A 14,822-nucleotide genomic window follows, 5' to 3' on the forward strand; every position below is an offset into this window, starting at 1 on the left:
ATGGTGCTTGTAGTGTTTTATTGGTGGAGTTAGAACAGCATCCAGACAAATTCACAGAATATTACAGAATGTCCAAAGAATCATTTGAAGATACAGCAAACTGTGAATATTCCTAATAGATGGAAAACATGTATGAGTATTACACAGGCACATGGACTTTTCACTCTGATTTCAGACTTGGGTAGAAATAGTGTTGGTGCTAGGGTTGCCAACTATTTTTGAAGAAAATATGGGAGACTAAGTGGTCTACAATATTTCACATAAAAAATTGAAAAATTATTAAATTCAGTTAGCGGCACTAAAAACAATTTTATTGTACATTTTGGCAGTTAGGCTTAAATTAAAGTATTTTGAGATATTTTATCTAGTGTAATAGTTTCAAACAAATTGTAAAAATTTCCTACATGAGTAATTGAAGTTGACTGTGATTTGCAGTTCTGATTTGATTAAAGTGTCGCGCTCCTTTTTCGAACATCTGAGGATTGCGAGACTTCATATGTGAGTATAGGTTTATATCAATGTTAACAAGCTTGTTAAAATTGGCCATAAAGTCATTTAAATATGTGCTCCTGCATATATGACTTACCGGTATATGTCTAAATTGCAGGTAGTAGGCCATTGATGATGTAATGAGGAGAGTTCGGCTGGCACCGTGCATCGTGTCCCAGCATAGCTCAGTTGGAAAGAGCGCTCAGCACGCAGAGTTGAGACGTCCTGGGTTCGATTCCCGGTGCTGGAACGAATTTTTCTCAAAATTAATAGGTATCTACATGTTGACTACTAACAAAAAATAGTAGTCTTGATTATTCAATGTGGATGCGAGACCATATATACGAATGTATGTATATATCTGATTACTTAATGTTCATAACAGAAAACACTCTTTGTATAAGCTTAGCTGCACATTCCAGGGCATCTCTGGAACAAGAGAATCCATCATATAAATCACCTTCAACCACGTAAAAATTAAATGTTTCAATTAATTTTTACATTATGCAAAAATAAGGTAGGAAAAAGTTTGAAGAGAAGAGAAATGCGGAAGTCGGGAGACTGTTAAAAATTGGATGGTGCCGTATGTTCAAAAATGGGCGAACCAATGTCCATGATGAAGAGAGAACCTCGACCGAGTATCGTGAATGCAGATCTGATTTGTTTGGTTGACAAAAAGGTTAGAGTAAACCGCAGGTTTACCATGTCAGAGCTTAGTGAGGATTTTCCACAGATTAGTCGTACTCTTGTGTACAAAGTGATTACCGAAGATTTGGGCTACTGGAAACTTTCTGCCAGATGGGTTCCTAAACTCCTTTCTGAGGAACAAAAGGCTCAGCCGATGGGAGCAGCACTGTCCTTTCTTGAGCATTACGAAAGAGAAGGTGATGCTTTTCTCGATCAGATTATGAAAGGAGATGAGACTTGGGTGCGGTATGTGAATGCAGAAACAAAGCTTCAATCAATGCAGTGGGGCCATACTCACTCCCTGAAAAATTCCACAAAGTGTCGTCAAACACTTTCCACGAGGAAACTTGTGGCAACTGTCTTCTGGGACAGAAAAGGAATTTTGCTAATGGAGTTCTTGGAGAGGAATGCCACAATTAACGCTGAGCATTACTGTAACACATTAACAAACTTGAAAAGCGCCATTTAAAACAAATGTTGAGCTCTGGGGTGATTTTCCTGTATGACAACACCCGGCCGTATACAGCGCGTCATACTGTGACCAAACTCCGAAAGTTCAACTGGGAAGTATTGGATCGTCCTCCCTATAGCCCACATTTGGTACCTAGCGATTACCATCTCTTCATGCACATGAAGACGTGACTTGGCTCGAAGTGCTTTGACAATGACGAAGAGATGAGAATCAGCGTCGTAGGTTGGCCGAATTCTACGACTGTGGAATTTCAAAGCTCGTCAAATGCTACGACAAGTGTCTCAATGTGACTGGAAAATGTGTGGAAAAATAAATTTGAGTGTACAATTTCAAACGTATTCTAACCCAATTCTGTAACGTCATTCACAGGTTTGTAAAAAATAAATGGCTACTTTATGAATAGCCCTCGTAGAACAAAGATACATATTGCTTTTTTATATAAAAACATTCTAGCATCCCCAGAAAGAATAAGTTACGTACTCGTGCTCAGAGGGCATTCCACATAATGTTAAGATATTTTATTAAATAACAGAGTAAAAAGTAAAAAAAGAAAAAGAAAAAAGAAAAAGAAAAAAGAAGAAGAAAAACATATCAGAATAATTGAACTTTAAATTTTCTCTCTAGACAGGAATTTTTAATTGATTTTTTAAAATAAGGAACATTAGTAAATTGTACACTATCTACCAAAAAGTAATTGCTAGAAGTCATGTTTCTACTGTGCAGTGGTATGCAGACAATAAGGTGACCAGTTGAACTGGCCTGCACAGAGTCCTGATCTCAATCACACTGAGCACCTTTAAGACGAATTGGACCGGCGATTGAGGTTTCGGGAAATTCGGCCAACTTCCATTGTCCAACTGAGTGCCATATTGCAAGAGGAATGGCGACGCATTCCAGTGGATATCCCACACAAACTAGTGGAAAACATGCCTGAAAGGGTGGCTGCTGTTATAGCAACAAGAGGTGGTACCACGAGGTTCTGAAGGGGCAAAAATAGTGCCCAATTACTTTTTTGTAGATAGTGTATATTTGGGAATTTAGCTATTAAGTTACCATGTTATAAAGCCTTGCACCGAAATTGCTACTGTGATTATATGCTACAGTTATGATACATTTAGGTTCTGTTAAGCATAATATATGTTTTCTGATCTTTTGGTTTTATATTTATGTCAGTGATGTCAAAGCAAGCGCATTTTTCTGACCTTGACGTCGTGCGCGGGCATCAAGCGCTAAGTATGGAAAGAGGAAGGGTTGTGTATATGAGTAAGCAGCCTGTAGGATTAAGAAAACAGTGGTGCACAAACTTCAAACGGAACGTGACATTTTATGTCGTTATTTTTATATGGCTTCTTTCTGTTTGATATTATCTATATTGTCTGTAAAACAAAAGTACTAATACCAATTTCTTAATATTGCAGTTGTTTTTAAATGTTAATAACATAATTAAGAGTTAAGAAGGAATATTCACATAAATTCCATAGTAGTACAACTATACTGTACTAAATATCCCAAAAAAAGAGATTGAGTATGACATGACAAGTTGTAATTGATATTGATGATACCTTTAGCCCTATAAAAATAATCAATCAACTAATCAAGAAAATATTACAGTACAAAGCAAAGTTACCTAGGTGCTGTATATGTTTTAAGTGTAACTAATATTCCATAACAAAACTCTTATCACATTATGCTTTTAAGGTGATATTGGTGAGCAACTTCCTATCATCAGAATATTAAATTATTTTCTCGAAATGTGCTGAAGCTATAGAGCTGACATTTTTACAACACATGGGGATGTATCTTTTGCTTATGATGTAACAGTAGTTGCTTTGTTAGTCATTCATTTCCATGCGAATATTTTCAAAACTTTCAATACACTATCTTCAGTAATATGCATTTACGGTATATTAAATTAACGAAAACATTCTGTAAGGCTACTAAATAAATAGGCCTGTATCTGAAAATTTCACTTGTCTATAAAGAAAGTTGAGAAAATATTTCTTTTGAACAAAAAAATCAAACTTGTGAAAAATGAACATTAAAATTAAAACTTACATTCTTATAATGCAATACTTCCAGACAAATCTAAAATTTAACATGGATACAGTTTTAATAAGTTCTCTTCCCTTTATCTATTGAATCAGTGCTGACCATCCCTGAACAGGCTCTCCTGAGCTCTAAAGCACGCGCTTGCTCCTATGGGCATCAATTGACATCACTGATTTATGTGAATATAAATTAAATATATTTCGGTTTTTATGTACGAAATTCAATAATACATTGTTATAAATTTGATGGAAGTCAAATACTTTAAATCCTGAATACAACAGTTCTGAAGGGTTATCAAGAGTTTATTAAGGCATAACTTTATTATTCTTTTCTGTAGCAGAGTTGTTGGCATGGATGGAGGTACTATTAGCACTGTATTAACTTCGCACTTTCTTAAACATCAACCATAGTACACCAACTATTTACTTTTCTTACACATACTGCTACCACAACCACTAAAAAGTTTTGATCAACACTTCAACCATTAATGCTTCATTATACTACTCTGATTGCTCTCTGCAATTTTTTTAGTTGGTTATTTAACGACCCTGTATTAACTACTAGGATATTTGGCATTGATTGTATTGGTAATAGCGTGATGGTATTTGGGAAGATGAGGCTGAGGGTTCGTCATAGATTACCTGACATTTGCATTCGTCTTATGGTTGGAGAAAACCTCGGAAAAACTACCAGTAATGAGCACAAGCTGGAATTGAACCCATGCCCGAGTGCAACTTTGGATCAGCAGGATCCTTGTCCTTGTAAGCTTTTTATTTGTTATACACATTAATGGTAACATTTTCACAATTCACTTTTTTGCTTTAAAAAGCTAACAATTATTGTGTCTACTTACTGATTGATGTCCACGTTTTTCTTCAGTGATACCGTACACCGCAGCATAGAATAATGAATCCACAGAGAACTTGATTTCTTCTTTTCACTTTTCATTTAACAATATTCAAGCATAAACTTTTCAGAAATATTCTCTACTTTTTTTTTACACACTCTTAAAACTTCTTATATTCCTCTTCATACCTCTGTCGCGATTTTGTTGGAATTAATAAATCAGTACAGCTGTTAATGCAATACCATTGACACTTATATTTATAAATAGTCATGGTGACAATACCGACAATAATAACATTCTTCAAATGTTTCTTGTACACGGCCCTCTATATGAATCGATCATCTACAAAGCAAATGTATATAGCTTCAAATGTTTCTCGTACAAGGCCCTCTACATGAATCGATCACCTACAAAACAAATGTATATAGCTGGCAATAAAAATTTTACATTTAGACAATATTCAATTTTACATTATTTTTTTTTTACCAAAGCGGATGAAACTTTGTACGGTACACATGTCGTAACTTCATATTACAATAGTAGACTGGTTATCAAACTCGGCCTGCAGCCTTATTTGGTTTGTTTTGTGCATTTATAATCGTTAGTTGAGTGTTTAGTTTTGTGTTGTGGGTTTATATTCGTTTGCTGAGTGTTCCATTTACACAGAAACATTTACATAGACCTAAAAATAGTGAAATAAGTATAGTTGTAGTGTTCTGTTTATTTATAGTTGTTATATTTAGTTGGATAAGTTGTCAATTATGCCTAAGAAGAAAAGTATTAGATCTGTACTTAGTTCTGCTCTGAATGAAAGAAGATGGGGTCCTAAAACAGTGAAACAAATTGAGAAAAAATTCTCGTTTTTCATGAAATTGTTCAAAGTGACCACCATCAGCATCCAAACACTATTGATGCCGCCGAACTGCTCCACGAACTAAGTTCCGTAATGTGTCCAGTGTCATAGCTGCACATGACGTTAAATTTTGATTTGTTCTCGTAGCACATCCAGTGTAGCTGGCGTTTCCCAATAAACAACATCCTTTAGGGTCCCGCATATGTAGAAATTGGTGTTAGGTTTGGGGACTGTGCTGGGTACTCGACAGCACCTCTTTGACCTATCCATTAAGCTACAATTTCCCCGAAAATGAGAATTTTATCTGAATTTGTTCTAAAGTTATTTATAAACGAACAGTGTATACTTTTTTTAGGCTAATCTGTATTTTAAGTCATGTTACGTTACATTAAAATTAAATTTCAAATGAAAATTCTGAAGAAATTTTAAGAAAACAGCAATAATAAATCTTGGTCAGTATTACTTACTGAAAAAGAATATATAAGGTATCTGATTCTTTTCGACATGATTCAGTAGCAAAATTTCGGATGCTAACTGGTCATGACTGTTTGCAGCACCCTGTTTAAAATTGAAATTTTTTGTTCACCAAAATGCATCCTGTGTAATCTAGAAGACTCTTTGATGAATCAAGAACATTTACGAAAATGTCCAGCTTTGGCATCAGATTTTTTGGATTCGGACTCTAAATTATACTGCAAAGTTAGAAGGTGAATGGAGAACTTCCAAGTGTCTGGGCAATAGATACTGCTGCTGCTACTATGTTACATTAAACCAAGTTTTATTTAATTTCCATTTCGACATGTACAAAACACAGTTCTGAATTCATTTATGCTTTAGATTGCATTAATGCAATTTCTCCAAAGTATCATTTGTCTCTACTTGGCAATGCATAAACAATGTCACATTACAAAAATTCTGCTAACAAGTTTGGAGTTAGACCTTCTATATAACCTTAAATTATATGTGTTTTTTAGGTTTTCACGGTGAATGTGATTTGGATATTGCACTATGTCCTGGAGCTAACATTTCTAACGTTTCGAAACTACATACAGGTTCCATGATCAGGGCAGAGAGCCTAGGCAAGACCAGACAGTTCGCCTACTCTGCTGGGCATGTAGCGCCTGGCCATTCCACGTGCTGAGCTCAAATGACAAATTCTGAGGGGAATATCTGTCAGTGACTAAGCTCTTAAGAGGCTTTTGAGGCTCATATACCGGTACATATATATTCTTATATGAGGTCTCGCCATCCTCATTGAATAATCAATGAATCGATTCCAGGTGCTGGAACGAATTTTTCTCAAATTAATAGATATTTACAGTATAGCTATCAGAATGCTGCATTGGAGTTAAATCGCTCGCTTGAACTCGGTCGAGTGTCGCACCCTTGAGTGAGGTAAGATCGGTCGTGATACGCTCGTAATAAATAGAAGCACAGTACAAGGTCACCTCACCAACATGTCTTATCTTGTACGGAAGGCGACAAATAAGATACACATATGTTTTGCTCACACGGTAAAAATAAGGCTTTATTTTCTGCGTTTATGACAAACGTTTAATGGAACAGTCAGTGGAACGTACCAAAACAGGAACATGAAGTTATCAATAAAATAGTATGAAAAACTTCGATATACAGTTATTATTACTAATTCATAATTATTCAATATTTGATTTACCACATATATAATTTGATAGGTCCATACATAGTGTTCCGCCTATATACTGCGACAATGTAGAAACGTTTTACAAAATATTATTGATATAGCAGTAGATTAATAACAATATTAGTACAGAGATAACGTCACAGAAAATATAATAAAACGAATAATCAAGCTGCACAACTGTTACAGACGCAAAGATTGATACACTAATTATTAGAGATTATTATTATTATTATTATTATTATTATTACTAGAAAACTTGATACAGTTCTTGCATTATCGTGATTGTGTTCTCCGTTTATAATAATTACATTTACATCCAATAACATCTATCAGATATGGCAAAAACAGAATCATTCCTGCGTGGAAAAAAAAAAAAAAAAAAGAACATTTACCTACAATATTTATATTACATTTTAATGCAAGTTTTGTAATTGTACTATGGAGAGGTTAGTTAAACACTGCAAAGTTTTGAAATGATAAACATCTTTGATGTTACTACACAGTTCATCACTGTAACAAGAACGAATGTCTAACGCTCGGCTTATACCGTTTGAGGATTTATCGCTCATGACAATTTTACCCATCATGCATGTGCGCTACCTATCGATTATGCTATGAACTACTTAGCGCTCGAGCGAAAACGTCGATGCAGACCTCTGATGGCTACTTATAGCCATTGATTATTCAATGAGGATGGCGAGACCTCATATAAAAATATATATGTATATATCAATGTTAACAGTAACTCATGAACTGTTGTTGAAAATGACCATGAAGCCATTTAAATATGCGCTCCTGCATACATGGCTTGAATGTCTTAATTGCAGGTAGTAGGCTATTGATAATACAATGAGAGAAGTTCGGCCGTCACCATGGATCATGTCCCGGTGTGGGTCAGATGGAAAGAGCATTCAGCGCGCACAGCTGAGAGGTTCCGGGTTCGATTCCAGGTGCCGGAATTTTTTTTTCTCAAAAATTAATAGATTTTGATTCTTAGCAGACCCAAAAAAATTGAGTTATATACCTAGTAACAATAGGTCTATACGTTTGCAATAATGATGTATCGTAAGACTTGGTTTTCACTCACATCCTTCACTGTTGACAGTCATTCCAGGATGCAGAGTTTGGTGCGAGATTTGTGGCAGAAGTCTCTAAACCTCTAAAAAGGCATGGCTACGACCTTGACTCGGAAGCTTGAAGGGGACAAGAGAGGAGATATCAATTCACTACATCTCAGTATGAAACAAGGCTAGCCTTCTGCCAAAATAATATGTCGCGCTATATTGGTGTTCTGGGGGTGATGATGGTCGCCTTCTCGTGATACCCCCTGAACTATGTTTAATGAACATAGAAAAAAAACGACCATCCAACATGCTCCAATGACAAATACAATCCGAAGTAAAATATTTCGGAGGTAAAAAAGTCCCCTCATTCGGATCTCCGGACGGGGAATATTTTACCATCACATAAGAAGACAAAACACAATATAATTCTACCTCAGCTGAAGGTCTTACAGTGGAATGCTGGGGGCCTTAATCAAGCCAAGAAAACTAAAATACATAAAATTCTAATAGATAAAGACATTGATATGTTTGCAATAATGGAAGCCAATGTTGCAGCTGAACAATTACAGTTCTTTGTTTTCAAGAACTACAATACATTTCTGGGTCATTTGCGAAATTTGTATAACAAATGGACGATTGAGAACGTCAAAATTAAAGTATTATTTAGTGCATATTCTGCATGTATTAATATAGTGCAATGTCTCTGCCATAGTAATCAGCCACTGTACACTGACCTTGCTTTACAGCATTCTCTACAAGCATCGATGAATCTTTGATGGCACGACGAAATGTCAGGAGTGTTATGGGACAAGACAGTGGATCTTTATAGAAATAGAATTCCTTTGTTTTTATATCAGATATTCTTCAAACAGTGCACAGTTCTTAGAATAGTAACAGAACTAACTTCAGATCAAAAATGAACAATTAGTATATTAAATATCTTAATATCAAATCTTTTACCTAATATAAAATAATAACTTGTTCAGTAATTAACAGAAACCATCATCATCATCATCATCATCATCATCATCAACATCATCATCATCGTCATCATCATCGTCATTGCAGGTATTAGGCCTAGTGGCCTGTTATGGTCTCTGTCCATCTTTTCAGGGGGCGTCCCAAAGATCGTCTTCCATGTGGTATATAGTGGAGAATTTGTCTTGGGAGTCTGGAATGGAGTCCCAAAGCCGGTCCAAAGGCTATAAGGTGGCAACCCCACCACTGAACTTACTACTCCTCGGCTAGCAACCGATTAGTAGGACATTTATATGCTTTCAAGTCTCCGAACCATTCTTTCAGTAACAATTATCTTAGTAGATTGCCCTTAAGGCGAAGATATTTGAGCTTTAATTTCTTTAATGATAGATAATTAGAAAAAAATTGAGGCTCTGTTTTGAATGATGTAACAGACATGACATGGAGTAACAGATCTGACAGGTAACAGACATGACAAAGCAAATAAGCATGTGCGAACCTAAAGTTTTTTTTTTTTGGCTTAAAAATCTCCGAAATAGCAACTTAACTACTGCACACGTGTACTATTATGTCCTCTTGATCTTGACTTTATATCTTGTTATTTGTGGAAAACACAACACTAACAGATCTGACAGAGTAAAAATTAATGCTTAGACTAAAACATAAAGCAAGAGTATGACACACAAACAAATCAAAATGGGTGAACATAGCAGTACAATCAAGATGGTTTTTTGTGCATCATCTTGGCTTGTGCTGACATTGGTGGATTTCTTTTTCAACTGTGTACCCATAGGAACAGAATGGTGTAACAGAGCTGACTGATTTACTGGACTAGAGTAATTATGCAATCATATTATAAGGAAATATAAAGTCAGACACAAATGCAGAAGTTTTGATAATATCAAATGTTTCTTTAATTTTTTTTTCAATTACATTATTAAACAGTGCTTTTTCTGTACATAATCGTGCTCCATTTTAAATACTTAACTAGTATGGACAAGGCATTTTAGCTGTTACTATGAGAATTTTATTTTATTCTCGTGAAATATTGCACATCAAGGAAATACTTCTTGTGACTTTACTACATTAGTATTGAAACTACTCACTGTTAAGAATTTATAACTCTATCGTTACCAGTATAAATGCAATAATTGGAAGGGTATGAATTGATGGAACTCATTTGTTATCAAATTCTGCAAATGACACTTCTACTACAGGGAGCTTCTACCTGAAAGCCAGATTTGCATAATATATTCGTTACTTCAGATTTGTCTTCCTCAGTCATTTGTTTAATAATGTTGAAGGTTAAAGTTACCGTATTCCTCTTTTGATGCCAACTAGTATGCCACTAGCTCTTTGCTTGCTTTGGGATCTAAAGGGAAGAAACATTAAAAAAAAGATTAATACAAAACAAAATTATTTCACACATAACAATAAATATTATACACAAACTGAAGGATTACCAATGGGTTCACCTATATCAAGTATATTATCTGAAATCTTTATTCATAATATAGAACAAACACACATACTAAACACTGACAACAACAAACACGCAGAGAGAATAATGTACTGGCATCGATATGTAGGTAACATAATAGCCCTATATAATGGAAACAAAAGACAAATAGAAAACCTACATCAACAACTCAACAAAATACATCCCAAATTAATGTATACAATAGAAACAGAACGTAACCAAGCTATAAATTTCTTAGACATCACCATAACCAAAACAAATAATAGACATGAATTCAAAATATACAGGAAGCCCACCACAACTGCAACACACATACACAATTCGTCTAACCATCCCATACAACATAAACATGCAGTTTTCCGTACAAAGACACACAGATTAATTAACATACCAATGAACAATGACAACAATACTGAAGAAATAAACACAATAAAATATATAGCACAAGACAATGGGTATAACTCTAACATGATAGACACACTAATAAAAAAGTCAAAACAAAAACAGAACAAACCAACACAAACACCACGTGAGAATAAATAAATAACATTAACATATCACAACCAATACTTACAAAATTGCAATTTCATTCAGAAAACTAAAATACTAGATAGCATACAAAACAAATAACACAACACAGAAATATCTAAATAATCACATCAAACATTCAAATAAATATTATTCAACTGGGGTTTAGAAACTAAAATGCAATAGTTGCCCACATTTTTACATAGGACAGACAGGAAGAACCTTTCAAACAAGATATAAAGAACACATTAAAGATATAACCAAACCATACATCACATCAAATTACGCAGAACATATTATCAACAATAATCATGACTACAATAATATAGAAACAGATATGGAAATTCTACACATCACACCAAAAAGTCCACAGTTAAACATCTTAGAACAATACGAAATATACAAACATACAATAACACACCCACAACATATACTTAATACACAATTACAGTTCAATACCCACACATTATTCGACATCATGATACATAGCACACAAACAAACACCCCCACCATAGGAGCAACTCACCCCCACCCCTACAACTGACGAATGCAAATGGCAGTATGCAAGATCAACAGGAACATCAGTAGTTCGTAGGATACTGAAGATGATACAGAACCGGCATCAAAACGGGCCATCTGTCTAAGGTACATAACCTTCTTAAAAAATTTTAACACTTTTAACGTGTGTTTAAACAATTTTAAGTTTTTTAAACAAAATGTTAACGTGAACCAGAATCAATGACATCAAAAGTAGCTCGTGATTCAGCCAGAAAACAAGCAGAAGAGAACAGTAATAGAGACAATTTTATAGACTGGAAACTTGTAAAGTGGCCACATTTAAGAAAGAAGTACTCTCAGCCAGGGGCACACACAGGAATTTCTCTTGGGGGGGGGGGTCCAATGAAAGAACGTCAAGTTACATAAATGCACGCACGCACACATATACACACAAACATACCTCTTTCAATTTCTTTTTACAAAACAAAATCCAGTCTTCTTGGCTTTATCTTTAGTGCAGTAACCACATCTTGTGGAGAAACTGTGATATCATGATGGATGTTTAGCAAAGCAAGACCATTTAGACGATCATTTCCCATGGTGTTTCTCAGGTATGACTTTAATCTCTTAAGAGTCGAAAACGACCTTTCACTTGTACTTGTGGACACTGGCAATGTTAATAAAATCTTCAACAGCTCTTTCACATGAGGATAGAAATCATATTCACATGCAATATAGGCTACATTTCCCACACTGACTTGTACTGTTTTCCTTTACAAAATGTGTTCCAGAGTTCAAATTCACATACCAATTCCTCATCTTGGACACAAAACTTAGTATCTACTTGAGAATAAAACTTGGCCAGAACTATAAAATCACTAGCAACCCCATCTTCCTTGATCAGACGCAAAAATTTTGTCAAAATGTTATGTTTAGCAAATCTTGTTTTTATCTGAGACTGCATATTAGATAGGAATGGCAAAAATACAGTCCTCCTGTAATATTCCTCAGCATTATCAGCAGGAACATTGCTGCGGAATTGTGAACGTTGTCCAGATGCACATCGACGGATTCTAATTTCCTCTCCAAGTGACGACAGCTGAGTAGAAACCGTCGAGAATATAGATTTAAACTGGTCTTTTGCTGCATCACTAACCTCTTGTAACACTTCTAAAACATTTTCTACATGGTTAAGTGCTTTTTCCAAATTCATATCTGTCTTCTGAAGGTATTCACTTAAGGTTTTTGTTACACAGAAGAGCTTGTTGATTACGTGAAGGGAAATTAGGAATGCAGGCTTGGTCACTGAAGAATTCAGCATATCGGCTTTGGAAGATACATCCTTGTCAGTCCACAAAGAAATGGTTTTCAATGCAGGGAGGACAGCATCCATCAGTTCCATTAATACCATCACAGAGTCATGTCTTTCTATCCATCTAGTAGCACACATTTGGACGAGTTTGCTTCTTTTATTTTCAGGACAAGGCTCTTTTATACTATTTATTAATACATCTTGCCTTTTGGGAGTGTTGAAAAATTCACACACTTTACCTACAATGCCAATGCAATTCCTGATTTCTGGAACACAACATGCATCTGATATGGCGAGGTTCAAACTGTGAGAAGCACAATGGACATATAAAGCGGCAGGGCATTCTTTAAGAATAAAGGCCTGGGCACCTTGAAACTGTCCACTCATTGCACTTGCACCATCATATCCTTGCCCTCTCATATATTTCAAATCAACATTAAATCGAGTGAGGCTCTCAAGAATTGTTCTAGTCAAATTTATTCCAGTTGTCTCAGAAACTGGAATAAACTGTAGGAATTCTTCTCTGATGCTATCATTTTCAAGGAAACGTACTGACAGAGAAAACTGTTCAGTCCCACTGACATCTACACTTTCATCAGCTAAGATAGCAAAACATCTTGCCTCAGTCACTCTCTCTACTATTTGGCTACGAATAATATAGTTACAGGCTGATATAATTTCATTTTGTGTCTTCCAGCTTATGTAACTTGCATTTTTTCCACAGACTAATAGATGGCTCTTTAAGTTATCATCTCCTGCATCAACACGCTCCCTTAACAAAGCTCTAAAATTTCCCTCATTATGATTTGGTGGATTTTCCAAATCAAAGGGACCGAAGTCCTTATGCCCACGTAATGGTATGCCTTGGCGGCCACAAAATATAACGGTTTTAATTATCGGGAGTATCCTTTGAACATTTACATTCCCTTGCTCTCTTCATGCTTTATCAATCTGCAAAGAAACTGGCAATTCGTTACCTTGTTCGATAGATTTTAATTTAGTGTAAGTATCCACAGAATTCAGGTGATACTGTAACTTTTCATGTCTGTTAAATGTTTCACATGCATGTTTCCAATTGTCAAATGGCTGATTCACTAACCTTCCTGTTGGTGTAGCTTCGTGCATTCCAACCTCTTGAGGTGCAAACAAAACACAGTATTTACAAAATGCACCGTTTTGTTTGCCTGAATAAGCTAACCACTTCCATCGTTGGAGCCATCTCTTTTGGAAACTGAGGTTTTTTTTTTCTTTCCAACTGGTTTTACTGGGAACTTGAAATTCTCATTCGGCACCCAAATGGAATTTAGTGTCTCAAATTTCTCCCTTGATGAAAGTACTCTGTTAACAAAAGAACTTATATCTTTACCACTAGAGTCCACATTCAGTAATACCGATGTTGGGGTTGATGATGACGATGCAGACGGTTCAAGAATACCTATATTGGCATCATGTTGTAGGCAACGAGTTAGAAAGAGAAGACTATAGAGTGGCCATGTTGTCCTGTACAGCGCTCTTTGCGGTGCCACCGCGAAACACGGCAGATCTGAGCTAAGCGCCCACCTTTGTAAAAATTCGTCTGCTTACAATGTTGTATAACGGAGGTAAGAAGTACAAAAAAAACGAAGAAAAAACATGCCTGTTGTGTGTGCTGCATATAACTGCAATGTCAAAAGGAAAAACACAACTGATATATCATATTTCATGTAAATTTATGAAGTTAAGTCCATAGTTTTGTTAATTAGCAGCATTTTTTTTTCATGCTTAAATGTGTAACAAAGCCCGGCATAAACAAAATAAATGGTTCACTGGTAATGTACTTAAACTAAATACGGATAAAACCAATACAATTCCATTTCAGACCCAGTGAAAAACAAATAGCAATACAATATTAAAACTGTATTT

The 14,822-nt window shown here is 35.4% G+C and overlaps 1 protein-coding gene across 11 annotated transcripts in view; it reads right to left on the reverse strand.

Annotated features, from left to right (window-relative positions):
- The window catches only part of LOC138696349 (uncharacterized), a 129,746-nt gene that overhangs the window by 71,853 nt on the left and 43,071 nt on the right, over window positions 1-14,822 (reverse strand). For 7 of the 11 annotated variants that reach the window (XM_069821168.1, XM_069821160.1, XM_069821161.1 and 4 more), the window contains 3 exons: window positions 14,020-14,258; window positions 4,551-10,474; window positions 587-733 (listed from right to left, as the gene is read on the reverse strand). In XM_069821168.1, coding sequence (XP_069677269.1) covers window positions 587-733; window positions 4,551-4,645 — 242 coding nt within the window. In that variant the 5' untranslated portion in view covers window positions 4,646-10,474; window positions 14,020-14,258. Of the gene's footprint in view, window positions 1-586; window positions 10,475-14,019; window positions 14,259-14,822 lie in introns of all 11 variants that reach the window. The other 4 variants (XM_069821169.1, XR_011331354.1, XR_011331353.1 and 1 more) reach the window with 4 other exon arrangements.

Source organism: Periplaneta americana, chromosome 3 (assembly GCF_040183065.1).
Source record: "Periplaneta americana isolate PAMFEO1 chromosome 3, P.americana_PAMFEO1_priV1, whole genome shotgun sequence".
Lineage (NCBI taxonomy): Eukaryota > Metazoa > Arthropoda > Insecta > Blattodea > Blattidae > Periplaneta > Periplaneta americana.